Consider the following 25718-nt stretch of genomic DNA (forward strand, 5'->3'; position numbering starts at 1 on the left):
ACATCTAGAGCACAGAAACAACATTCCATAGTACTCTGATATAATGCAACTACTTAATCATGAAGTTCTGGGGTGATCACAATTAAAAAATAAAGAATTAAAGCAAATAAACAACAGTCTTGTTATAAATAATGGTCACTCACCGTTATTTTAGAAATCCTGATGCTTTCCCATAGAACTTTTTTTGTGCTCCAATGTTTAAAAACTCTAATACAAAGAATAGCTTTTGGTTTGTGATGAAATATGTTGTGGCCTCCCAAGACTTCTACAGCATTACATAGTCATTTCTATTTTTACATTTGGCCCTGTTCTTTAAAAAATGTCAGACAATAGGCAAAATCATAACTGCAATTTCACAAAACCTTTGGTTGGCAAAAATGCTCAAGTTTTAAATAAATATGTAACACTGCAAAAATAACCTGACATGTGCATCTTAAGATTATCAAGACTTTCACCAAAAAATCTTTTCTTAAATCAACTTTTTTTTTGAGAGAGAGACAGAAAGAGGAAAGGAGAAATAACAATTCATTATGCTATTCAATTATGCACCCACTGATTGCTTCCCATCTATGCCCAGAGCGGTTTGAAACAGGGACCTCGAATCCAGCCAGCAACCCTGGTATTGAACTAGAGACCTCAGTGCTCCGGGAGGATGCTCCATCCACTGCACTACTCGCCTGGGCATCAAAAATATATTAACAGTTGTTACTCTGGGTAGTGGAATACAGGATGTTTTATTTATTTTATTGAGAGGCAGGAAGGCAGAAACAGACTCCCGCATACACCCCAACCAGATCCACCAGGCTAGCCCCCCACCAGGTGATGTTCTGGCCATCTGGGCTCCGTTGCTGGGTAACTGCACTATTTTAGTGCCTGAGGCGAGGCCATGGAGCCACCCTCAGTTCCCTGGGGCCAACTTTGCTCTAATCATTTGGGCCATGGCTACAGGAGGGGATAGAGAGACTCGAAGGGGGGCAGTGGAGAAGCAGATGGTGGCTTCTCTTGTGTGCCCCCAGGGGGAATCAAACCTCGGACTTCCACGTGCCCAGCCAATGCTCTACTGCTGAGCCAACTAGCCAGGGCCTATATGATGTTTTATATTCTTTTTTAGTTTTCTAATTAACATACAACATTTTATAATTAGAATAATATTGAAGCTATTTTCACCTTAAAAAATAAAAAAACTAGAAAATTGGTGAATCTTTACACAAATTCAAAAGAAAAAAGTAGTAATCTGAGGATACAAGAAAATTTGGAAGTACATTTCAGGAAATAGAGCACTTTTGATGACTATTTCAAATTTGATGTTTGGAGGGAAAAAACCATACAAATCTGACCAATAAAATCAGAAGCAGTATTTCTTTTCTTGTGTTTCCAAACCATAAAATATGTAACAGATTTACTTACTGGCTGTTTTCTTGTAGCCACAAAAATGACACTGCTATTTTTTTCTTCTATGTGATTTACTGACTTGACAGACATTACTGAACACCTATGTTCAGGTACTATTCTAGGGGCTGGGACATCATAGTCACCAAAGCTGAGACTCTCTGCTCTCACAGTGCTTAATAATCTACTAGAGTCTTCAGTCAAATAAGTAAATTATTACATGGATATGGAAGAAAACTTGAATAAACCCTTATGATATTTTACTTTACGAGTTTTAATACTCTACTTCGGGGGACAAACTTTTCATGTAAAGGGCCAAACAGTAAATATGTTACATTTTATGGGCCACAGTCTGTTGAAACTACTCACTCTGTCAACAAAGTGAAAGCAGCCACAAACATAAAATTCAGTGTAGCTATGTTCTAATAAAATTGTATTTATAAAACTAGGTGTGGGGAAGAACTGACACACTGGCCATGGTTTGCCAAGCCCTGATCTAGTAAAAAGAGCTAACAATAACTTCAAAGTAAAATTTTAATACACTTTTCTAAAGATAACTGAAAGCATTTAGACTTAGCAGTTCAACTAGTTGAGTTGGTATTTTCCTATTTTCTGAAAATACTTAATGACATATACATATGTTTGTTTTAAAACTTTATAACTTTGGAAAAGATCCTAAGGTTCAACCTTAATAAGGTATGCCTAATCAAAAAACTGCTTCCTTGTGGGTTTAAAATCATACCTGAATTCTCTTTGTGTTTCTATCAATAATTTGATGTAGAATAATCATGAAAAAATTTATTTTTGGTTTCTGTATCTTTAGAAATAGAATATTATTGCCATTCATCTCCATAAAAGCCAGAATAATTAAGCACATTCACAAAATTTGAACAGGTAAAGAATTTTTAAATTTTGCTTCTGAGTAAAGGTATTTCCTCTTCTCAAGTCTGCTGGGGACCAAGAAGAGAAATAAGTAGGAAATCTTCTGCTGGTAGTAGTCTGATGTGCACGACACACCTTCCAACTCTCTCCTTAATACAGGCAGATTAGTTGTCTTGTTTTATTTAGAGAATAAGCTTTTTCATTGGTAACCCACTGAGGATCTCAATGCCCTTGTGAATGTTTTCTGATGAACAGAATGCGGCTATCCCTTTCCTCAAAATAAAAAATTGTTTTTATTTCAAAAAGAAAACAATGTTTGTTTGTAAGAGGAAAAAATCAAAATAAACGTATCAAAAGAAAAAGTAAAAGTACTTCCCCTACAGTTCCCTCCCCAAAAGAAGCCACTGTTTAAAGTTTGCTGTTTAGCCTTCTTGACTTTTTTCTGTCACATGTGTATCTATATATAATTGCTGAGTTTATGAGTTTACTTTTTTCTTTAATCAAAAATGGTATCTTACTTTAAACATGGTTCTGAAATTTCTTTTTCATTTAATACCAAAGACTTTTCAATTGTTCTCGTAGTTAATTAACAAATAAGAATACAAGGCTTCTTAAAATTAGAAGTTCTAGAAACAAAACAATTTTAAGAACACAATATTAAATTCCCAGTAAAGTGTCCTTTAATTCACTCAATTTTATTCTAAATAAGCTTTGTGATAGAAAAAGTTCCTTCTATTTCCCACTAATAATGATTCATCTTAAATGGAAAACAAAAAAGTTTGCAACATTTATCAATGTTGTAGTTTAATAGAAACATAGATTATACAGTTCATCAAAAGTATTTTAATATAAACATTACTTATAAACAAAACCAAATAATGTTGATATGTAAGTTCTAAAAAATTCATGTTTTTTTAAAACACTAAGATGCCACCTCAATAATGATCGCTTCACATTTTCCAGTCTCTTGATCTGTGCATGTCACATGTAAAGATCCATCCCTATATGAACAAAAATAACACTTCATAAGCTCATTTTATAAAAACAGAAAGTCCTTAAGAAGTTACTTGAGGGCTTTGCATAAACAAGAGATAATTTTATTTTTGAAAGAAGAGTAGTAAAGACAAGAAAGAAATACAAATTTCAGTGTCTTGAAATTTAGTATTATATGCTTTAATTAGGGAGTTGTTTTTAAAATTTTCCTCCTAGACCACTGAGACAAAAATTATATTCCTTAAAAACCCACAATGATATTAAAGATCTTAAGTTTAAGACTTTATTCAAGCTCAAGACACATCATGCTGTTTTCAAGCTGAGGGTAAAGGCAAACCTATCCTAATAAATTCAATATATTTGCCAAGTACGATCTATGAAATGAAGTCCCAAATGTTAATTTCCAAATGATTTACTTGCAAGACAGAGTGTTATGAATAAACTGGTCTCAGGAAAATGGTAATAGCTGGATTTAATAATTTATTTCCTAGACTTTTTTTTTAAGTGAGAGGAGGGGAGATTGTGAGAAAGACTTCCACATGTACTCTGAGATCCACCTGGCAACCCCCACCTGGGGCCAATGCTCAAATCAGCTGAGCTATTACTTTTAGCACCTGAGGCTGACATGCTTGGACCAACTGAGTTATCTTCAGCACCCAGGCCAACACTCGAACCAATAGAGCAGGCGTCCCCAAACTACAGCCCACGGGCCGCATGCAGCCCTGAGGCCATTTATCTGGCCCCCCGCACTTCGGGAAGGGGCACCTCTTTCATTGGTGGTCAGTGAGAGGAGCATAGTTCCCATTGAAATACTGGTCAGTTTGTTGATTTAAATTTACTTGTTCTTTATTTTAAATATTGTATTTGTTTCCGTTTTGTTTTTTTACTTTAAAATAAGATAAGTGCAGTGTGCGTACGGATTTGTTCATAGTTTTTTTTACAGTCCGGCCCTCCAATGGTCTGAGGGACAGTGAACTGGCCCCCTGTGTAAAAAGTCTGGGGACCCCTGCAATAGAGCCACTGGCTGCAGGAGAGTAGGGGGAGGGAAGGGGAGAGAGAAGTAGATACTTGCTTCTTCTGTGTGCCCTGGCTCAGAATTAAACTAGGGTCGTCCATATGCTGGGCCGATGCTCTCACTGAGCCAATTGGCCAGGGCCCCTAGAGATTTTTCTGTAGCAATATTGAAATAAACTTATCCTTTCGTAGGACAAATAATATGAATTATGTAAACCTCATAAAATTATATTTAAAATTAATAAAAATTATATCCTAACTTGCACAAACCAGGTTTTTGGTTTACTACACCCAAAATAATTAAAGGGTTCATTAAAAAATTCAGAATGCAAATGACCTGAGATATAGTTTTCTTTGTAAAATACAGTAATTCTTCAGGGTAAAAAATATAAATCACTAATAAAATCTTTGTAAGTTTTTACTAAATGATTTTCTCAGAATAATCGGTGAAGAAGCAATAAACCAACAAAAAAGGTCAAGTCTCAAGATAAATTTTCTTATCATCAGAAGTAGTTTAATTTTTTACCTTTTCATAGTAAGAACAGCTAATATGTCATGTAATCCATTTTCTTTTTTATTTAAATCCTGTAGTATAACCTGTTTATGCAAAAATAACACAAGGATGATTCAGTACTCTGACACATTAATAAACGCATGCATCAATTATTCCAATGGACCAAATACTAATCACTGAAACAAAACTTTTAAAATAGGGCAGTTTTCAATTCTCCTAACACTTACCAAAATTCAGAGAATAGGTTAAAACTTTCTTAACTATAAAATGAAATGTCTCCTCCAGGAGGGCATAGAAGATAACTAGTATTATTTGTCCCTCTAAAATGCCATGTCCTAGATTAAAATGATTATTCCTATGAAGTACTGTTTATCTCAGGAAATATAGATAATTTTCTTTTTGGTAATGAAGTCATGTCAGTAACATGTAAATTATATTTTGGTAAGCCTTCTATACCTTAAAAAATTCAAATGTTTTATTAAATACACTAGAAAAACTTATTTAAAAGAAACCTGTGGCAAATTCTTTTGTACAGCTAAGATTAGGTTAGAGGTACTAACCTAATCTGTAGGTTAGAGGTACTAGTGAATTTGCTATAAAATTCTTGTTTCCTAAAGAAAGGTAAAACAGTAAACCAAGTTTGGAAGTAACTTTCCAGATTCTGCCATTATCAAGCTTTATGCCTCTAGGCAAGGTACTAAGTGTCTTGCTTTACTCGTGTGAAAAGGAGGAGGTTAGAACAGTAGGTTCTTTAAAAGATTCTCTTTCCAAATTCAGTGCATATGACTAACTCTTCTTCTGGCATCTGTGTACAGGATATACAGGATACACACACACACACATCGCATATACTGATAGTAGTTACAGAGTCTCAGAGTAATATGTAAAGAGAAAAAGTAATGTATAAGACAGAAGATAAGTGCATACCAAGACTGCCACCTGAGGATAGAAATCTGGTACACAGGAAAATGCTTACAGAGTAGTACACAACAAAAACACTCTGACAAGCTTTTGAAAACTTGACTAGTTGAGAAGCACTATTCCAGTAGATTTTAAGATGTTAAGCCTGAGGTGGAGTCCAAACATGTTATATATGTCTGTGTTTTCATTATTCTTTTGTTGAAATCAGGAAATAGATAAAAAGCTAAAAATATACATTTCCTTTTGTTACCTATATTTGTTTTATTTTTACATAAAATTAATGCTCATGTCCTGTGTTATTTATAAAAAACTCAGTATAAAGTGTTAAAAAGTAAACTAACCCTCTTGGTATCTTCAAACCTACCCATTGTTAAGGTTTTTGAATACAGTTCAAATACCTATAGATATTTTCTGTATCCATGCATGGACATCTAAATATTATACATACATCTACCTAAATACCTCTTCCCTCATGTAGACCCATGCTTTCAACCTTTTTATTGAAATACAAATTACTGTATACCATACTGTAAAGATGGTTCTGCAGTCCTTCTGTGTGGATGTTTTAAGGCAAATATTTCTTGGGCATGTTTTAAGCAAATAACATGGCTCCTCTCACTCTTTTTAAAAGGATACAGAGAACCATACAGCATGTAATATACATATGGTATTTTTGAAAAGCAAACTTATCCTTATTAGAGGCAACACAGTTTAAAGGCAAAAGCACGAGCCCAGGTATAAAATCAACTTGAGAATAAAACAGCTCATCCAAGAAAATAACAAGGTATTTAACTACATAAGCCCATTTCTTAATCATCTATAAAATGCACATAATTGCCTATCTCACAGCATTTTGAGAGTATGTTTGTGAAGAGCCTAGAACGCACCTGGCATTTAGCAAACAAAAAATGTGATTTCTTCTGCTACACACCTTGTCACCAAGGAAGGTCAAGAGCTCAAAGAGAAAGAGTATAAATTTGAATTGTATTTTGTTATTTTCCTGTAACTCTTTCAAATTAAAATTGCCTATTTCTCCTTCCTTTACAGAAACAAATAAGTAACGTAGAAGTAATCCATTCCTAAAAATGTGTTAGATGACTTACATACATTTTCTATTAATTGATATTAAACTGAGTCTAATCTAGAAAGAAAAGCTAAACAGTTTCATGTGACTAATTCATAATCCAATTTTATGTAGTCACCTGTGCAAACTTGTTTCCCTCTTTTGCAGAGTTTTTCCCCTCAGACTCATAGAGTTCAAGGCACACTGAAGATATACTTCCAGGGGCTTGTAGTGTGTGTTGTCTTCGAGCTGGCAAGGGAGTCCCTGATGGAAACAGTACTGTGAAACTGTTGGCTCCTGATTCATCAACTCCCTAATAAGCAGGAAAATAATATGCATATCCCTTGATATTTATTGTTACAATTATGAAAAAATCATTGTTTTTAAAAATGTAATATATATTCCTTGCTGATAATTGTTGCAAACTACAGATAGACAAAAGAAAATAGAAATGATCCTTAATCCTAACCTATTTCAAAAATAAACTAAAATACTGTATATATCTCTACCTGTATTAGAAATTTATAATTAAATTTACATTTAGTTATAAAATTAATGTTAAATACTAACTTAAAGAATACATAAAACTCATTAAGTTATATAGATTAAAAAATTTTACCACTATGCAGAATTTTATTGTAAAACATGGTATGCATAAAAACTTATGGCATCAAATTTATGCCACTTTTATGGAAAAGAAAAACAAAACATACCTTTACTAAAATATCTTTGGCCGAACACTCTATTTGAAAAGAGTCTTCCACTAAAAGGTTTTCTTTCCCAATAAGAATTCCTGCTTCCATAGCTGCACCAATAGGGATAACTTCATCAGGAGGGATAGAATTTAGAAGCTCAACAGCTGGGAAAAGATCTTTAATTAGCTGCTGTAGCCTTGGGATTCGAGAAGATCCTCCACAAAGGACAACCTAGAAAATAAAAATACTTTTATTTTCAGTTTTTTTCTCAATATTAGTGTAATAGGCTGGCCTACCTTTATCATATGTAATGGTAAAATATAAGAAACCGTTATTTTAACACTATTTTGTTATATCTACCATGTAAACATATATACATATATATCATTGTCTCTGAAAAACTTCATATAAAATTGCTCCTTTATAAGCTTGTCCACTAAATCATCTGGCTGATAGCCAATATGCTTGCATTCACAAGTCCCATAGGATTATAGCAAACAAGGAAATACTTTATTTTTCTTTTTATCAGGGAGGGAGCATCTTATACCCATGGTTATGCACCTGGGCTCAAAAACACCAGTTTTCCAGTTTCTCCCTGGAAGGTGCTTGACTGCATACGTTCATAGCTGCTGCTTGAGGATCTGGCTTCTCACCAACCCGTGTCTAGGTGCTGACTGCAATGTTTGTCTTTGGGACAGTCTTGGCACACCCTTAACTACTAAGCACAAGTGAGAACAAAGATGGCAGTTTAGACATACAAAAAGGTTTGAGAGGCAACAAGGTGCTTGGGTTGGGCTGATTGACAAGGTTCATCTCCTACACAAGACTAGTCTGTCAAATCTGAGAGAGGTGGCAGTTTTCTGTATTGCATAGAAACCAACAAAGAGAATCAAGAAAAATAAAGATACAGAAAAATATTTTCCAAACAAAATAACAAAATATATCTCCAGAAGCTGATCTTAATGAAACAAAGATAAACAATTTACCTGAGAGTTCAAAATAACAGTAATAAAGATGTTCACTGAAGTCAGGCAAGTAATGCATGAACACAGAAAGAATTTCAGCAAAGAGACTGAAAATATAAAGGATTACCAAATAAAAATCATAGTTGAAGATTACAGTAGCTGAACTGAAAAATTCAACAGAGGGGTTCAACAGTAAACTACATCAAGCAAAAGAAAGGGTCAGTAAAACTCAAAAACAGGGCAGAGGAATTCATCCATTCAGAAGAGCAAAAAAGAATAAAAAAGAATTACGATAGCTTAAGGGACTTATAGGAGAAAAATAAATGGACCAATATATACATTATTGGGGTCTCAAGAGGAGAGAATGATAGTAAAGGGCAGAGAGCTGATTCAAAGAAATGACTGAAAACTTCCATAAACTGGGGAAAGAAACAGATTTCCAAATCCACTAAGTCCAAGAAGTACCAAAATAAGATGAATTTAAAGAGATCCACACTAAGGCACATTATAATGACATTATCAAAAAAGTTAAGGAAAAATAAAAGAAAAAGAGTATCTTAAAAGCAGCAAGATAAAAGCAACTTGGTACATACAAGGGAAATCCCATAAAACTATAAGTAGATATGTCAACAAAAATCTTGCAAGCCAGATGAGAGATATTCAAAGTGCTACAAGAAAAATAACTTGTCAGCCAAGAATACTCTACCCAGCAGCTGTCCTTTAGAATTAGAGCATAAAGTGTTGTACGTTCAAATAAAAGCTGGAGGAGTTCATCACCACTAGACTGACCTTATAAAAAGTGTTAAAGGGAGTTCTTCAAATCGAAAGAAAAAGGCTTAGTAGTAACATGAGAACACATAAAGTATAAAACTAACAGATAAAGGTAAAAATGTAGTTAAATTCAGAGTACTCTAATATTGCAATGGTGGGTAAATCACTTACAATGCTAGTATAAAGATTAAAAAACAAAGGTATTAAAAATAAATTGTTAATGGGTACACAATATAAAATATATAAATTGTGGCATTAAAAACATAAAAATGTGGGGGGAGTTTAAAAATGTAGAGATTTTCTATGTTCAAAGTTATCAGCTTAAAATAGGTTATAATTTTAAGATGTTTTATGTAAACTCATGGTAACCACAAACCAAAAACCTATAGTAGATACATAAGAGATAAAGAGAAAGGAATCAAAACACATGATTATAGAAAAATCATCAAATCACAAAAGAAGGCAAGAAAGAAACGAACTAAAAAACAAGCAGAAAACAATTAACTGAATGGCAATAGTAAGTTCATACCAATCAAAAATTAAATTATTTTTATACATTAACAATAAATTAATGGAAAGAGAAATTAAGAACACAATCCCATTTACAATAGCATCTCAAATAATAAAATATTTAGGAATAAATTTAACTATGGAGGTGAAAGATCAGTAAGCCAAAAACTGTAAGACACTGAGAAAAGAAAATGAAGACACAGATAAATGGAAAGATAGTCCATGTTTATGGATTAGAAGAAGTAAATCAGAAAAAACTAAGAACTATATGATTCCATACATAGGTGGGACATAAAAATGAGACTCAGAGACATGGACAAGAGGGTGGTGGTTACTGGGTGTGGGGGAAGGGAAGGGGCACAAAGAAAACCAGATAGAAGGTGACAGAAGACAATTTGACTTTGGGTGATGGGAATGCAACATAATCAAATGTCAAAATAACCTGGAGATGTTTTCTCTTAACATTATGTACCCGGATTTATCAATGTCACCCCATTAAAATTAATAATAAAAAATATTGGAAAAATTAAATAATACAAAGAACAAAAAATAAATAAAATTGTATCACTATCTTACACAATTCAGAAAAATCAACTAAAAATAGATTAGACTTGAATGTAAGATACCATAAAACTATAAGAAAACACAGGGATAAGCTCTTTGACGCTGGTCTTGGCAATGATGGTTTTTAACACTCAAAGCAAAAATCAGTAAGTGGAAGTACAATAAAGTATAAAACTGTAGAGCAAATGAAATTGTAACAAAATGAGAAAGCCAACTGTGTAATAGGAGAAAATATTTGCAAAACCACATATTTGAAAAAGGGTTAATATCCAAAATATATAAGAAATATATAAATTCAATAACAAAAACAAACAAACAAAAAACTCCAAAAAATCCAATTAGGAAATGGGCAAAAGACCTGAATTGACATTTTCAGGAAAGACATACAAGTGGCCAGCAGATACATGAAAAGGTGTTCAACATCACTAATCATCAGGAAAATGCAAATCAAAACCTCAGACCTGTTAGGATGACTATTATTAAGATGATAAGATATTGTTGACAAGTATGTAGAGAAAAGGGAACCCTTGTACACTATTAGGAATGCAAACTTGTACAGTCACTATGGAAAACAGTATGGAAATTCAAAACTTTAAAAACAGAATTACCATAAGATCTCACTTCTAGGGTATATATCCAAAGGAAACAAAATCACTATCTCAAAGAGAAGTTTGTACTGTTATGTTCACTGAAGCATTATTCAGTATGGAAACATCCTAGTGTCTGCTGATATATGAATGGATTAAGAAAACATGGTGTAGGTATGTGTGTATATATATATATATACACACACAAAAATACACACAATGCAATATTATGTGAAATAAGTCAGACAGAGAAAAACAAATAGTGCATGGTATCATTATGTGTGGGGGAAAAAGTCAAACTCATAGGCACAGATAGTAGAAAAGTGATTGGGGCTGGGGAGTGGAGGGTTAGGGAGAGGCTGGTAAAAGTATACAAACTTTTTCAGTTATAAGACAAATAAGGTCTAAAGATCTAATGTGCAACATAGTGACTGACTACAGTTGACAACACTGTATTGTACAACTGATATTTGCTAAAAGAATAGAACTTAAGTGTTTTCACTCGCCAAAGGTAAATATATGAGGTGATAGATGTGTTAATTAACTTGATGGTGGGAATCCTTCCACAATCTATATGTATATCAAATCTAATGTACACTTTATCAATACCTCAATAAAGCTAAATAAAGTAAAATCGCTCCTTTAAAAATACCTTAGTTTCCTCATTAATCCATACATTTAACACTTAAAACTCCATAGGTATTTTGAATATCAAATAAACAGGTCACCCAAGAAGGAAAATAATCAATGATCACTTTTTATTTCAGTCTTTTCACGAATGTTCTCAAAGCACAGTATATCAGGAGAGAGAAACAACTGATGGAAACTAGGTGAGAGTAATGGCGGGGTAGGAAGCGATACCGATAAATCTCCCCCAAAACTCAACAAGATCTTCAACCAAAAACAGAAAAATCTATACTTGGAGATTCCAGATGTTTCACAATACACCCGAAGGTATGGTCGAGCGAAAAATTGGCTAAATATATAACCAAATCCTGAAGGAAATAGGGAGTAAGAATTGCTCCGCCTTCCTCACTAACCTAAACAGGGCAGCTTTCTCTGGGATCTGTGAATATAGAAACTAAGGCGGGCAAAGGGGGTGAATAGATCCAGGCCGCGGCACAAACAGCTGAACCAGGCTGGGCACGGAGATCCAAGCCGAGGAAAAACTGTTCCTGTGGCAACCCGGGCAATACAAGCTAATACTCGCTCCAAACCCAGACAAAGAAAGACAAGCAGGGCAGCCATTTTCCCGATCCCCTGGTCGGTGCGCGCAGATAGTGGGTGAGAGATTCCTTCCAAAGCCCCAGGAGTGTGCACCCGTGTTGTCCCACAGAGAGGCAGAGTCAGAGGCCTTTGTGTGGGCCGAAAGCGGAATCTCTGGGCAGCCCCAGCACCCTGGGAAAGCCGTGCACGGGAGGGAGCGAGAACTAATTCCAACAGTGTAACTTTTCTGTGCTGGTGGGGGTTTCACTCAGAGGGAAACACGGCCGGCCTGATATCCTGGTCTGCGCGCGCAAATAGTGAATGAGAAATTCCTCTGAGTGCCTCAGCAGTGCACGCCCGTGTTATCGCACAGAGGGGCAGAGTCAGGGGCCTTTGTGTGGGCCAAAGCGGAACCTCAGGCCACCCCAGCACCTTGCAAAAGCCGCGCACAGGACAGAGCGAGAGCCAATTCCAATGCTGGAACTTTTCCATGCGGTTAGGGGTTTCACTCAGAGCGTGAAACTGCCAGTCTGATATCCTGGTCTGCGCGCGCAGATAGTGAGCGGGAGTTTCCTCCAAGCCCCCCGGGAGTGGGCGCCCGCCTATGTTACCGGACAGAGTGGCAGAGCCAGAGGTCTTTGAGTGGGTGGAAGCCCCGCCTGATTATGCTAGCAGCTCTGACTGACTGAGCCTTACCCAGAGCCCTGTGCTGAGTGGAAATAGAGTGGGGAGTTGCCAGCTCTTTGAGCCTCTTACTATCCAGACAGAGGCAGAGGCAGCAGCAACCCCATAGCTGGATTATCAGGCTACTAATTGAGGAAGGAAAGACTAGGAGAAAGGCTCCAGGAACACGGACTCTCTCACTGTCGGAGCCTATAAATGCTAATGAGCCTCGACTGCCAACGAGACTAAAGCACAATACATGACATCGCCATAGAGGCTTATCAACTGCAAACCTCTACCTGAGCGTGCCAAAGGGGCAGAACCTGGGGTACAGAGTTACCGACCAGGAAGAGGGAGAGAAAAGAAAAAGCAAGAAGATAACCTCTCAAAATCAAGAATAATCTGCAGACTTTATAACCTATCCCATTTTATTATATTTGTTCGTTTGTTTCTCTTATCTTCATTCTTGATATTTTTTTTTTCCTCCTCCAATTTGGCCGATTAACTCTCTGCCGGTCTCACTCTCTCCTCTCCTTGAACTACACTGCCCATAAGTGTTACATCTCCCATTATCTTTTCTTTCCTCTTCCTTTCTCTCTATGAGGGTTGCACTCCAAAACCCTTAACTCTCTCTCTCTCTCCTCTTTTTTCTTCTTTTAGTGATTCCCTCTTTTTTTCTCTCTCTTTCTTTTCTCCCTCTATATTAGTTTCTTCCTTTCTCCTTTACATCTCCTCTCATTCAAACCTCAATAACAAACAAATTATCTTATCTGGGACTCAAACTTATGTTTGTGGCAATCTGGGGGGTTTTTACTTCACCTTTTTAACTCACTAGCAGTGCTCCCATCCCTGGCTCTCCATTTTATCTAGTTCTTGTTCCACTAAATACAATAGTAATTTTTTAATTTGTCCCCCCATTTTTCTGCTTTCCTCTTATTCCTCTCATCATAACTCTTAGTCAACCAACACCTAAAAGCAAATCATTTTATTCTTGACCCAAATTTTTTCCTTATTTGCTTTTCGTGGGTCCATACCCCCTTCTTTTTTCTTTCTTTCTCTTTTTTCTTTTTTTTTTGCCCCTTTATTACTTTTCCCCAATTCAGGCCCTCCATTACAGGCATTATTTGTTATAATTCACAGTTCACTACAAGATTTTCTCAAGAAAGGGGAGAGGAGAGGAGAGGAAGAAAAGAGGGGAGGGGGAATAATTTCCCTTTTTAAAAATTTTTATTTTATTTTATTTTTCTCTATTTCATTATTAATTTTTTTAAAAAAACCAACTTTTTGATTTTTTATTTTTTAACTTTTTATTCTTTATTAAATCTCATTAATACTATCAACAAAACCACCCTCAGATGCCATTAAGGAAGAGAAAATTGAATATCATGGATACAAAAGAAAGAGAGGTAACACAGCTAGATAGGGAAAAATCTATGGAGAAAAAATTTAATATATTGGAAACCTTGAAGCTAAATGACAGAGAATTCAAGATAGAAATCCTAAAAATCCTCCAAGAATACAAGAAAACACAGAAAGGCAATTTAAGCAGCTAGGAAACAACTCAATGAACACAAAGAATATATTCCCAAGGAAACTGAAACTATAAAAACAAATCAAACAGAGATGAAAAACTCAATTTACGAGTTGAAAAATGAAGTAACAAGCTTAGCTAATAGAACAGGTCACATAGAAGAGAGGATTAGTGAAATAGAAGACAAGCAACTTGAGGCACAACAGAGAGAAGAAGAAAGAGACTCAAAAATTTAAAAAAATGAGATAGCCCCACAAGAATTATCGGACTCCATCAAAAAGAATAACATAAGAATAATAGGTATATCAGAGGGAGAAGAGAGAGAAAATGGAATGGAGAACATACTCAAACAAATAATAGATGAGAACTTCCCAAGCTTCTGGAAAGAACTAAAGCCTCAAGTTCAAGAAGCAAACAGAACTCCGAGTTTTCTTAACCCCAACAAACCTACTCCAAGGTATATCATAATGAAATTGGCACAAACCAACAGCAAAGAAAAAATTCTCAAGGCAGCCAGAGAAAAGAAGAATACAACATATAAAGGAAGGCCCATTAGATTATCATCCAATTTCTCAGCAGAAACTCTACAAGCTAGAAGAGAGTGGACCCCAATATTTAAAGTCCTGAAAGAGAGGAACTTTCAGCCACGAATACTATACCCATCAAAGCTATCCTTCAAATATGAAGGAGAAATAAAAACATTCACAGATACAGAAAAGATGAGGGAATTTATCATCAGAAAACCCCCACTGCAGGAATTACTAAAGGGGGTTCTCCAATCAGATACAAAGAACAACAACAAAAAAAGCCACAAGTAAAAGCTCCAAGAAGAACACAATAAAACCAAATTTAAACTGTGACAACAAAAAAAAAGGAGGGAGGAGAAAATGGAGATTTCATTACTTAAAGGTAACCACCATTGAAAAAACCACCACAGATCCACATGAGATAAAAAAGATAGCAACAGAGGAAAGATGTATGAAATAAAACCAAATAAAAACAAAAGATAGAAAAACGAAAAAGAAGGATCAAACAACACACAAAACTAACAGAAAGCAATCTATAAAATGGCAATAGGAAACTCACAAGTGTCAATAATTACACTAAATGTAAACGGATTAAACTCACCAATAAAAAGGCACAGAGTAGCAGAATGGATAAAAAAAGAAAATCCAACTGTATACTGCCTATAGGAAACTCATCTAAGTAACAAGGATAAAAACAAATTCAAAGTGAAAGGCTGGAAAACAATACTCCAAGCAAATAACACCCAAAAAAAAAGCAGGCGTAGTAATACTCATATCTGATAATGCTGACTACAAGACAGCAAAAGTACTCAGAGACAAAAATGGCCATTTCATAATGGCTAAGGGGACACTGAATCAAGAAGACATAACAATTCTTAATATATATGCACCAAACCAAGGAGCACCAAAATATATAAGACAGCTAGTTATTGACCTTAAAACAAAAACGGACAAAAATACAATCATACTTGGAGACCTCAATACACTGCTGATGGCTCTAGATCGGTCATCCAAACAGAGAATCAACAAAGACATAGTGGTCTTAAACAAAACACTAGAGCACCTGGATATGATAGACATCTACAGGACATTTCATCCCAAAGTGACTGAGTATACATTTTTCTCCAGTGTACATGGATCATTCTCAAGAATTGACCATATATTGGGCACAAAAACAACATCAGCAAATTCAGAAAAATTGAAGTTGTACCAAGCATATTTTCTGATCATAAAGCCTTGACACTAGAATTCAACTGCAAAAAAGAGGAAGAAAATCCCACAAAAATGTGGAAACTAAACAACATACTTTTAAAAAATGAATGGGTCAAAGAAGAAATAAGTGCAGAGATCAAAAGATATATACAGACTAATGAAAATGACAATACGACATATCAGAATCTATGGGATGCAGCAAAAGCAGTGATAAGAGGGAAGTTCATATCACTTCAGGCATATATGAACAAACAAGAGAGAGCCTAAGTGAACCACTTAACTTCCCACCTTAAGGAACTAGAAAAAGAAGAACAAAGACAACCCAAAACCAGCCGAAGAAAGGAGATAATAAAAATCAGAGCAGAAATAAATGAATTAGAGAACAGAAAAACTATACAAAAAATTAATAGAACAAGGAGCTGGTTCTTTGAAAAGATCAACAAAATTGACAAACCCTTGGCAAGACTCACCAAGGAAAAAAGAGAAAGAACTCATATAAACAAAATCCAAAATGAAAGAGGAGAAATCCCCACGGACACCATAGATATATAAAGAATTATTGTAGAATACTATGAAAAACTTTATGCCACTAAATTCAACAACCTAGAAGAAATGGATAAATTCCTAGAACAATACAACCTTCCTAGACTGAGTCATGAAGAAGCAGAAAGCCTAAACAGACCTATTAGTAGAGAAGAAATAGAAAAAACCATTAAAAACCTCCCCAAAAATAAAAGTCCAGGCCCTGATGGCTATACCAGCGAATTTTATCAAACATTCAAAGAAGACTTGGTTCCTGTTCTACTCAAAGTCTTCCAAAAAATTGAAGAAGAAGCAATACTTCCAAACACATTTTATGAGGCCAACATAACCCTCATACCAAAACCAGGCAAGGATGGCACAAAAAAAGAAAACTACAGACCAATATCTCTAATGAATACAGATGCTAAAATACTAAACAAAATACTAGCAAATCGAATACAACAACATATTAAAAAAATAATACATCATGATCAAGTTGGATTCATCCCAGAATCTCAAGGATGGTTCAACATACGTAAAACGGTTAACGTAATACACCATATCAACAAAACAAAGAACAAAAACCACATGATCTTATCAATAGATGCAGAAAAGGCTTTTGATAAAATACAACACAATTTTATGTTTAAGACTCTCAACAAAATGGGTATAGAAGGAAAATATCTCAACATGATAAAGGCCATATACGATAAACCATCAGCTAACATCATATTAAATGGCACTAAACTGAAGGCTTTCCCTCTTAAATCAGGAACAAGACAGGGTTGTCTACTCTCTCCACTCTTATTTAATGTGGTACTAGAGGTTCTAGCCAGAGCAATCAGACAAGACAAAGAAATAAAAGGCATCCATATCGGAAAAGAAGAAGTAAAGGTATCACTTTTTGCAGATGATATGATCCTATACATCGAAAACCCCAAAGAATCCACAAAAAGACTACTAGAAACAATAAGCCAATACAGTAAGGTCGCAGGATACAAAATTAACATACAGAAGTCAATAGCCTTTCTATATGCCAACAATGAAACAATTGAGAACAAACTCAAAAGAATAATCCCCTTCACGATTGCAACAAAAAAAATAAAATACTTAGGAATAAACATAACAAAAAATGTAAAGGACTTATATAATGAAAACTATAAACCATTGTTAAGGGAAATCAAAAAAGATATAATGAGATGGAAGAATATACCTTGTTCTTGGTTAGGAAGAATAAATATAATCAAGATGGCTATATTACCCAAAGCAATATACAAATTTAATGCAATTCCCATCAAAATTCCAATGACATTTTTTAAAGAAATAGAGCAAAAAATCATCAGATTTATATGGAACTATAAAAAACCCCTAATAGCCAAAGCAATCCTAAAGAAAAAGAATGAAGCTGGGGGCATTACAATACCTGACTTCAAACTATATTATAGGGCCACGACAATCAAAACAGCATGGTATTGGCAGAAAAATAGACACTCAGACCAATGGAACAAAATAGAAAGTCCAGAAATAAAACCACATATATATAGTCAAATAATTTTTGATAAAGGGGCCAACAACACACAATGGAGAAAAGAAAGCCTCTTCAATAAATGGTGCTGGGAAAACTGGAAAACCACATGCAAAAGAATGAAGCTGGACTACAGTTTGTCCCCCTGTACTAAAATTAACTCAAAATGGATCAAAGATCTAAACATAAGACCTGAAACAATTAAGTATATAGAAGGAGACATAGGTACTCAACTCATGGAGCTGGGTTTTAAAGAGCATTTCATGAATTTGACTCCAAAGGCAAGAGAAGTGAAGGCAAAAATTAATGAATGGGACTACATCAGACTAAGAAGTTTTTGCTCAGCAAGAGAAAATGATAACAAAATAAACAGAAAGCCAACTAAATGGGAAATGATATTTTCAAACAACAGCTCAGATAAGGGCCTAATAACCAAAATATACAAAGAACTCATAAAACTCAACAACAAACAAACAAACAGTCCAATAAAAAAATGGGAAGAGGATATGAACAGACACTTCTCCCAGGAAGAAATACAAATGGCCAACAGATATATGAAAAGATGCTCATCTTCTTTAGCTATTAGAGAAATGCAAATCAAAACTGCAATGAGATACCACCTCACACCTGTTCGATTAGCTATTATTAACAAGACAGGTAATAGCAAATGTTGGAGAGGCTGAGGAGAAAAAGGAACCCTCATACACTGTTGGTGGGGTGGGAATGTAAAGTAGTACAACCATTATGGAAGAAAGTATGGTGGTTCCTCAAAAAACTGAAAATAGAACTACCTTATGACCCAGCAATCCCTCTACTGGGTATATACCCCAAAAACTCAGAAACATTGATACGTAAACACACATGCAGCCCCATGTTTATTGCAGCATTGTTCACAGTGGCCAGGACATGGAAACAACCAAAAAGCCCGTCAATAGATGACTGGATAAAGAAGATGTGGCACATATACACTATGGAATACTACTCAGCCATAAGAAATGATGACATCGGATCATTTACAGCAAAATGGTGGGATCTTGATAATATGATATGAAGCGAAATAAGTAAATCAGAAAAAACCAGGAACTGTATTATTCCATACGTAGGTGGGACATAAAATTGAAACTAAGAGACATTGATAAGAGTGTGGTTGTTATGGGGGGGAGGGGAGAAAGGGAGAGGGAAAGGGGGAGGGGGCACAAAGAAAACTAGATAGAAGGTGACAGAGAACAATCTGACTTTGGGTGATGGGTATGCAACATAATTGAACGACAAGATAACCTGGACTTGTTATCTTTGAATATATGTATCCTGATTTATTGATGTCGCCCCATTAAAAAAATAAAATTAAAAAAAAAAAGAAAAAAGAAAAGAAACTAGGCCTCTGCAGCATGACGTGTGAAATGAGAGGGAGTATCAACCTAATCCTAGGTCAGGGGATGAGGAACACCAGCTGAGGGAGTCAAAGGAAAAAAGAAAAGCATGTTTGCCTTGGCAAAGTTCCCGAAAAGATCTGCTTTGGAGGTTAGTCAAAATAAGTCTTCTCTAAAATCTTGTGGTCCCACATAAAATGAGTATAAAAATATAGACTGTGTATTTTTAAATTTCTCATATTTGATTTCAATATATTTCTTATGCCCGTGGGGAGGATCCATACGGTATACTGGTTACAGGCAGACTCAGGAACTACACAGAGTTAAATCCTGGCTCTACCACTAACCACATACTTGCCAGGAAACTACTTATCTCTTTGCACCCTGGTCTTCATTTATAAAATAGAAATACATAATAGCACCTACCTCATAGAGTTGTTGGTGAGAAGTCAATGAGTTAATCCATATAAAACACTTAGAAATAGTGCCTAACATTCAAATACCTGTCACTCATTGCTTACATATTAAAAAATATACTGGAAAGGAATTATTCTTTTTTGCTAGAAAACTGATATATGTAACTAGAGCCATTAATCAAACTTTATTCAATTTTCCTTATTCTTTAACATAAGCTCAGAAAATATTTAAATTCATAAAAATATTCTTTCAGTACCGAGGTGCTATTTCCTAAATACCAAGTCTGAAACTACTCCTAAAATATATAAAGTAAATAAAGAATTACCTTGTTGATATCATCTGCTGTAAATCCACTTTGTTCTAAAAGTGCTCTGATTGTTTCTATACATTTGTTAAAAAGTGGAGAACAAAGAAGTTCAAATCTTGCTCTGTACACACACAAACAAACACACAAGAGAAAGACTAAGAAAAAAAAGGCTTACAGTATTATAATTAAACAAAACATCTTTTTCTTGTGAAGAGTAATGCCAAAACCTAATGTGACAGTTCTCTTAAGAACAGGTTTATGATCATAGTAGGATATTTAGAACCTAACAATGTAATACCACAGGAAAAAAAAAATCTAAATTATTTATCTACAAATGTATGAAGACATTTAAGATCAAATTCGGGTTGGAGATTTTTACCCATGGTCTACTTATAGGTTTTCTAAAACCTGAAAACAGAGACTGAATGTATGGCAGTTCCAACAATAAATTTATTGATTCAAATCAGACCATCATTTGGAAGTGTTTGATATATTTATGTGTTATAAGTTTAAAAATTATTTCTCATTATTTTTCTTTATAATCTGAGACCATATCATACTTAAATTTAGCTCTTTGGCACCATCTAAGAAACCTGAATGCTAGCATATAATTTTAAGACCAATCTATGTTCATAAAGAATGTACTCCCGCCTGACCAGGCAGTAGCGCAGTGGATAGAGCGTTGGACTGGAATGTGGAGGACCCAGGTTCAAGACTCCAAGCTTGCCAGCTTGAGCACAGGCTCATCCGGTTTGAGAAAGGCTCACCAGCTTTGACCCAAGGTCTGCTGTACACCCCCCCACACACCCCGTCAAGGCATATATGAGAAATCAATCAATGAACAACTAAGGAGCTGCAACAAAGAATTGATGTTTCTCATCTCTCTCCCTTCCTCCTGTCTGTCTGCCCCTATCTGTCCCTCTCTCTGACTCTCTCTGTCTCTGCCACAAAAAAAAAAGAATGTACTCCCTAATTTTATACTGAACTTCTTAGATGTAGATGACAGATTTTAAAATTTATTTGTACTATCTTTAGATACTGAAACATACCTTATGGTAGCAATCTTTGTGATAAAGGCAAAATTTCCTAATAAAAATTTATAAATTTTATTTCTTTCTTAATAACTGATATTAATAAGCCAACATATACTGACTTCTTGGAAAAACTCAGCACTAAGTTAGGAATTCTGGAAACAAAAAAATATCAAGACACTGCTCACCTTTCTATTTTTTGGGCTATAGCTTGAAAGCTCTCTTAAAAGATCTAGATCAGTGGTAGTCAATCTGGTCCCTACCGCCCACTAGTGGGTGTTCCAGCTTTCATGGTGGGCGGTAGCAGAGCAACCAAAGTATAAATAAAAAGACAGATTTAACTATAGTAAGTTGTTTTATCGAGATTTATTCTGCCAAACTTAGTGAAAATCCAACATAAAGTACTTGGTAAGTAATTATTATTATATGCTTTAACTTGTTGTAACTCTGCTTTATAAATTTTATAAAGTAAAGTTACTTCCCTACTTTATAAATCACCATTACTGTGGAACCGGTGGGTAGTTAGAAAATTTTACTACTAACAGAGATACAAAAGTGGGAGGTAGGTATAAAAGGTTGATTACCCCTGATCTAGAGCAATGCTGTCTAACTGAATTTTCTGTGAGCACTAGTTATTAGACTTTTAAGCACTGGACTTGTGGCTGCTGCTACTGAGAAATGAAATTTTTGTTATTTGTTTCTAATTAATTTCCATTTAAATAGCCAGAGGTGACTAGAGGCTACTGTATTAGACATGCAGATTCAGAGTCTTCAGAAAAGCCCAGGGAGAGTGAGGGAGTTAAACAATGGCCTGATAGAGAATTTAACCAAATATAGTCAGTGAAGTCCTAAAAATAATATAATCCTATAATTATGGAAGTTTCCACTGTGTTTTCAAGTCATCAGTTAGGTTTTTAGGAGGCTTAAATAGTTTTACTAGTGGTCACTATTACTACTGTCAGTAATATGCAATGTAAAATAAGGCAGCATTATCCCTTTGGACTTTCTGGGTAAAAGTGCAATCATTTGTAACCAACATTTTGGATTACATAAAAGACATGGGTATTAAAAACAATTTCATGCACATTATACTTGTGTTTACTGAAAATCATAAAATCCATTAATATTTAAAATTTTGACAATGGATGACATAGCAAACAAAACCAAGATAAATATCAATCTTTAGTGTAGTGTAATAATTAGAGTATGAACTCTAGGGTCAAACTGGCTGGGTTTTTTTGTTTTTTGTTTTTAACAGGGACAGAGAGAGAGTCAGAGAGAGGGATAGACAGGGAAGACAGGGACAGACAGACAGGAACAGAGAGAGATGAGAAGCATCAATTGTCAGTTTTTCCTTGTCACACCTTAGTTGCTCATTGATTGCTTTCTCATATGTGCCTTGACCACCGGCCTTCAGCAAACAAAGTAACTCCTTGCTTGAGCCAGCGACCTTAGAGGTCCAAGCTGGTAAACTTTTTGCTCAAGCCAGATGAGCCTGCGCTCAAGCTGGCAACCTCAGGGTCTCAAACCTGGGTCCTCCGCATCCTAGTCCAACGCTCTATCCACTGCGCCACCACCTGGTCAGGCAAACTGGCTGGTTTTAATCCCAGGTTTATCATTTACTAGCTATGTAAGCTTGGGCAAGTATGTAATAAAACCTGTGTTTCAGCTTCCTCACGTGTAAAATAAAGACAATAATAACTCTTTCGGTTGTTCTGAGGATTCAATGCGTTGATACTTAGAATACAGGCTGCCACACATGTGTGTTAACCATTAAGTTATAGGAAACAACCATTAAACATGCGTAAGCCTCCCATCAAATTTAAGCAACAAAGAAGTATGGGACATTTATTAAGAGAAATATGAAAGTCTCAAACTTAAGCCTCCTGTCATTTTCTTTAACAGACCTAGAGTGCCTTTGTCACACACTGCTATTTGCAAATAACAAGCAATCACAACTGACGTAATTACTTTGGCAACAGTTACTTATTAAGACAAAAAACTGGATCCCAGGAGTAAAGACAAGAACGCTTTCCTTTTTTAGACGGCAAATAAATCTCAAGTGAACAAACAAAAAACCCAAAATGAGAAAATTACCTAAATAAGAATGCACTTAACAGTTTTATAAAAGTTTTTAGAAATTCAGTTTTACCTGGATATATTGCAGTCAAAATCCTGACCTTCATATAATGAGTCAAGGAAACAATTGGCACTTCCCAAGGTTGACAAAGAATGTTTTGCAATGTCAGCACTGTTCATTAATTTCACCATGGCCCGGGCATTTCCTCTGATGTCATGTTTGAAGGATCTAAATTAAAAATATAGTCTCTAAAGTTTAAAAATTACTAGGTAATTTAAAATTTATTATAACTAAACTCTGGGTAATCCCTACTAGAATAATAAGCAACTCATAAAGCAGTGTTAATCCCAGGTTTTAATATCTGGCATCCAATCCTCCAAAATTTCTGAAGAAAATTCTCTGTAATTAAAAGAAGTATTTCTTCAAGAAAAATCAATAACCAATATACTTAATAATCTGAATTGTTGCATTCAGTATCCTTAATAAGAGTGCACCTTGTAGATAGCAGAGTAGCTGTCATTTTTTTTTTTTACAAATGAGACAAATGGAGGTTGAAGATTAAAATAACCGAGTCAAGTCTCATATTTCACCCTTTACAACCGCAGCACATTGTTTAATGGTATAAAATGATCTGTCTAGCATTAAAAAAACTACAAGTGCTTCTTCAAAGAAATTTGACATATACAAGATATGTAAAATTATAGTTCCTCTACCTCCAAGATTTATTAATACAGTTTGATAAATAGTCATCAATGGCCTTGTTTCTACACATATTTCATAATTGGAACTGGGAGTAAAATTAATAATGCTCTACCTTGATTTGAAACATCTTTATAACAAAAGTGGTATAGGTCTTTATTTAACAAGTGAAAAATTACCACCTTTTCAAGACCTTTTTTACCCAGTTTAGCCAAACTAATGAAAACATTGTTTCAGCTACATTTTTTAGAGCAATACGTCCAAAATATAACCTTTATATATGTATATATTTGGCTTTTGATATGCCAAACAAGATTAAAATTTTGAATGGACTAATTATACCTTGTAACAAAAGTAAAATATTCCTTGTAGTAGTGGATTAGTAATTAAATAAACACTTCACTTATGCCATGGAATATGACTATAACAATGTAATCCTCATCAGATTTAAACTTTTAAAAACTGCTTAGAAGGTAGTGAGGACTCAGTGTCCGTGTAACCTCCTTCATTGAGACATTAGAGCAGCACATGAAGAATTAAGAAATCAAACTTGAGATTCAAGTTCACATAGTTCAGTGTCTAGTAATCCCTTAACTAAATTAAAAATTCCAAACACACTGTACTGGGAAGCTTGGCTTCTGTCTCTCCATATCTGCCTGGATAGCCATTATTAACTCTAGACACTAATATCGAGAAAAAACATCTTCCTTTGAAGCAGAGCAATCTCAAATAAATTAGGGAAAACAAAGTAAAGGGAAACTTCAATCAAAATATATCATCAAAGCCATTAATACCTCTGAAACTCAGAAGCTAGATGTTGTGCTAAGGTTTCTGTAAAATGTATACCTCCGATGTTAGCGTCAGTGTTTGTTGAAAGAACACGATATAGCCCACTGTTAATTTCCATGACGCTGATCGATAGGGATGTTCCTCCAAGTTTGAACACCAAAATATTGCTTTAAAAAAGACAGAACATAAGTAAGTCATGAAAGAATCACAACATTTTAAAGCTCAGTTGGACTTCTTACATAAAGAAGTCACCGAGTTTAATCCCTTTATACCACAAATGAGGAAACAAAATCTCACGAGTAAATTTTCCATGGTCATCACTTAGTGATGAATCAAGCCTAGAAACCAGATCTTTTGATTTTAGGTCAAAATTAGTTTTCTTTAGTCATGCTGGTAAAATTGTATTCTTCTGAGTAACTGGAGTTTAAAACGCCTACTTTTCAAATGAAGATGTGTGATTATAGTGAATTGTAAGAGAATTAAATATAGAACTTTTGTGTTATTATCCAAGTTACTACATTTTATACGAAATAATGTATAAAATGAAACATATTCAAGTCTAGTAGCTAATTTCCTATGTATCAAAATTCATAATTTCTGATATTTTACATTTATCTAGTTTACCTAAAAACAATTTTCTAGTGACTTATGAATATTAATTTCTTTACTCAAACTGTGAGATACAAATGAAGTAAAACAATTAGGGAAAATTAACACATCAGAATTAATTTCCCTAACATTGCATACTGTGTCAGGCTTATTAAGACAAGTTTGACAACTACATTAGGAGTATGTTTGTTCCATAATCAAAAGAATTCTTAAATCCCCATCCTAGGTTTCTTGTCATCTCTTGTCAGGATGATTAGTATATAAAACTACACTCTGATTATAAACATGTTTAATAATTGAAATTGGTAGTAAAACTACATGTCTCAGGTTGAGTTGGAAGGTGGCTGGGCTTACAAATTTCA

At 34.8% G+C, this 25718-nt stretch overlaps 1 protein-coding gene across 2 annotated transcripts in view; it reads right to left on the minus strand.

Annotated features, from left to right (window-relative positions):
* Positions 1 to 2484: 2484 nt before the first annotated feature.
* HSPA14 (heat shock protein family A (Hsp70) member 14) overlaps positions 2485 to 25718 on the minus strand; it is a 35493-nt gene continuing 12259 nt past the window's right edge. The window contains exons 8-14 of one of the 2 annotated variants that reach the window (XR_010731868.1): positions 24753 to 24914; positions 23332 to 23487; positions 20167 to 20269; positions 7490 to 7702; positions 6916 to 7040; positions 4805 to 4875; positions 2485 to 3272 (exon numbers count right to left, since the gene is read on the minus strand). Coding sequence is in view for 1 of the 2 variants with exons in the window: in XM_066279251.1 (XP_066135348.1) it covers positions 3194 to 3272; positions 4805 to 4875; positions 6916 to 7089; positions 7490 to 7702; positions 20167 to 20269; positions 23332 to 23487; positions 24753 to 24914 (958 nt within the window). In the remaining variant the exon portion in view is untranslated. Of the gene's footprint in view, positions 3273 to 4804; positions 4876 to 6915; positions 7090 to 7489; positions 7703 to 20166; positions 20270 to 23331; positions 23488 to 24752; positions 24915 to 25718 lie in introns of both variants that reach the window. The other variant, XM_066279251.1, reaches the window with a different exon arrangement.

The sequence above is a fragment of the Saccopteryx bilineata genome, chromosome 5, assembly GCF_036850765.1.
Source record: "Saccopteryx bilineata isolate mSacBil1 chromosome 5, mSacBil1_pri_phased_curated, whole genome shotgun sequence".
Taxonomy (NCBI): domain Eukaryota; kingdom Metazoa; phylum Chordata; class Mammalia; order Chiroptera; family Emballonuridae; genus Saccopteryx; species Saccopteryx bilineata.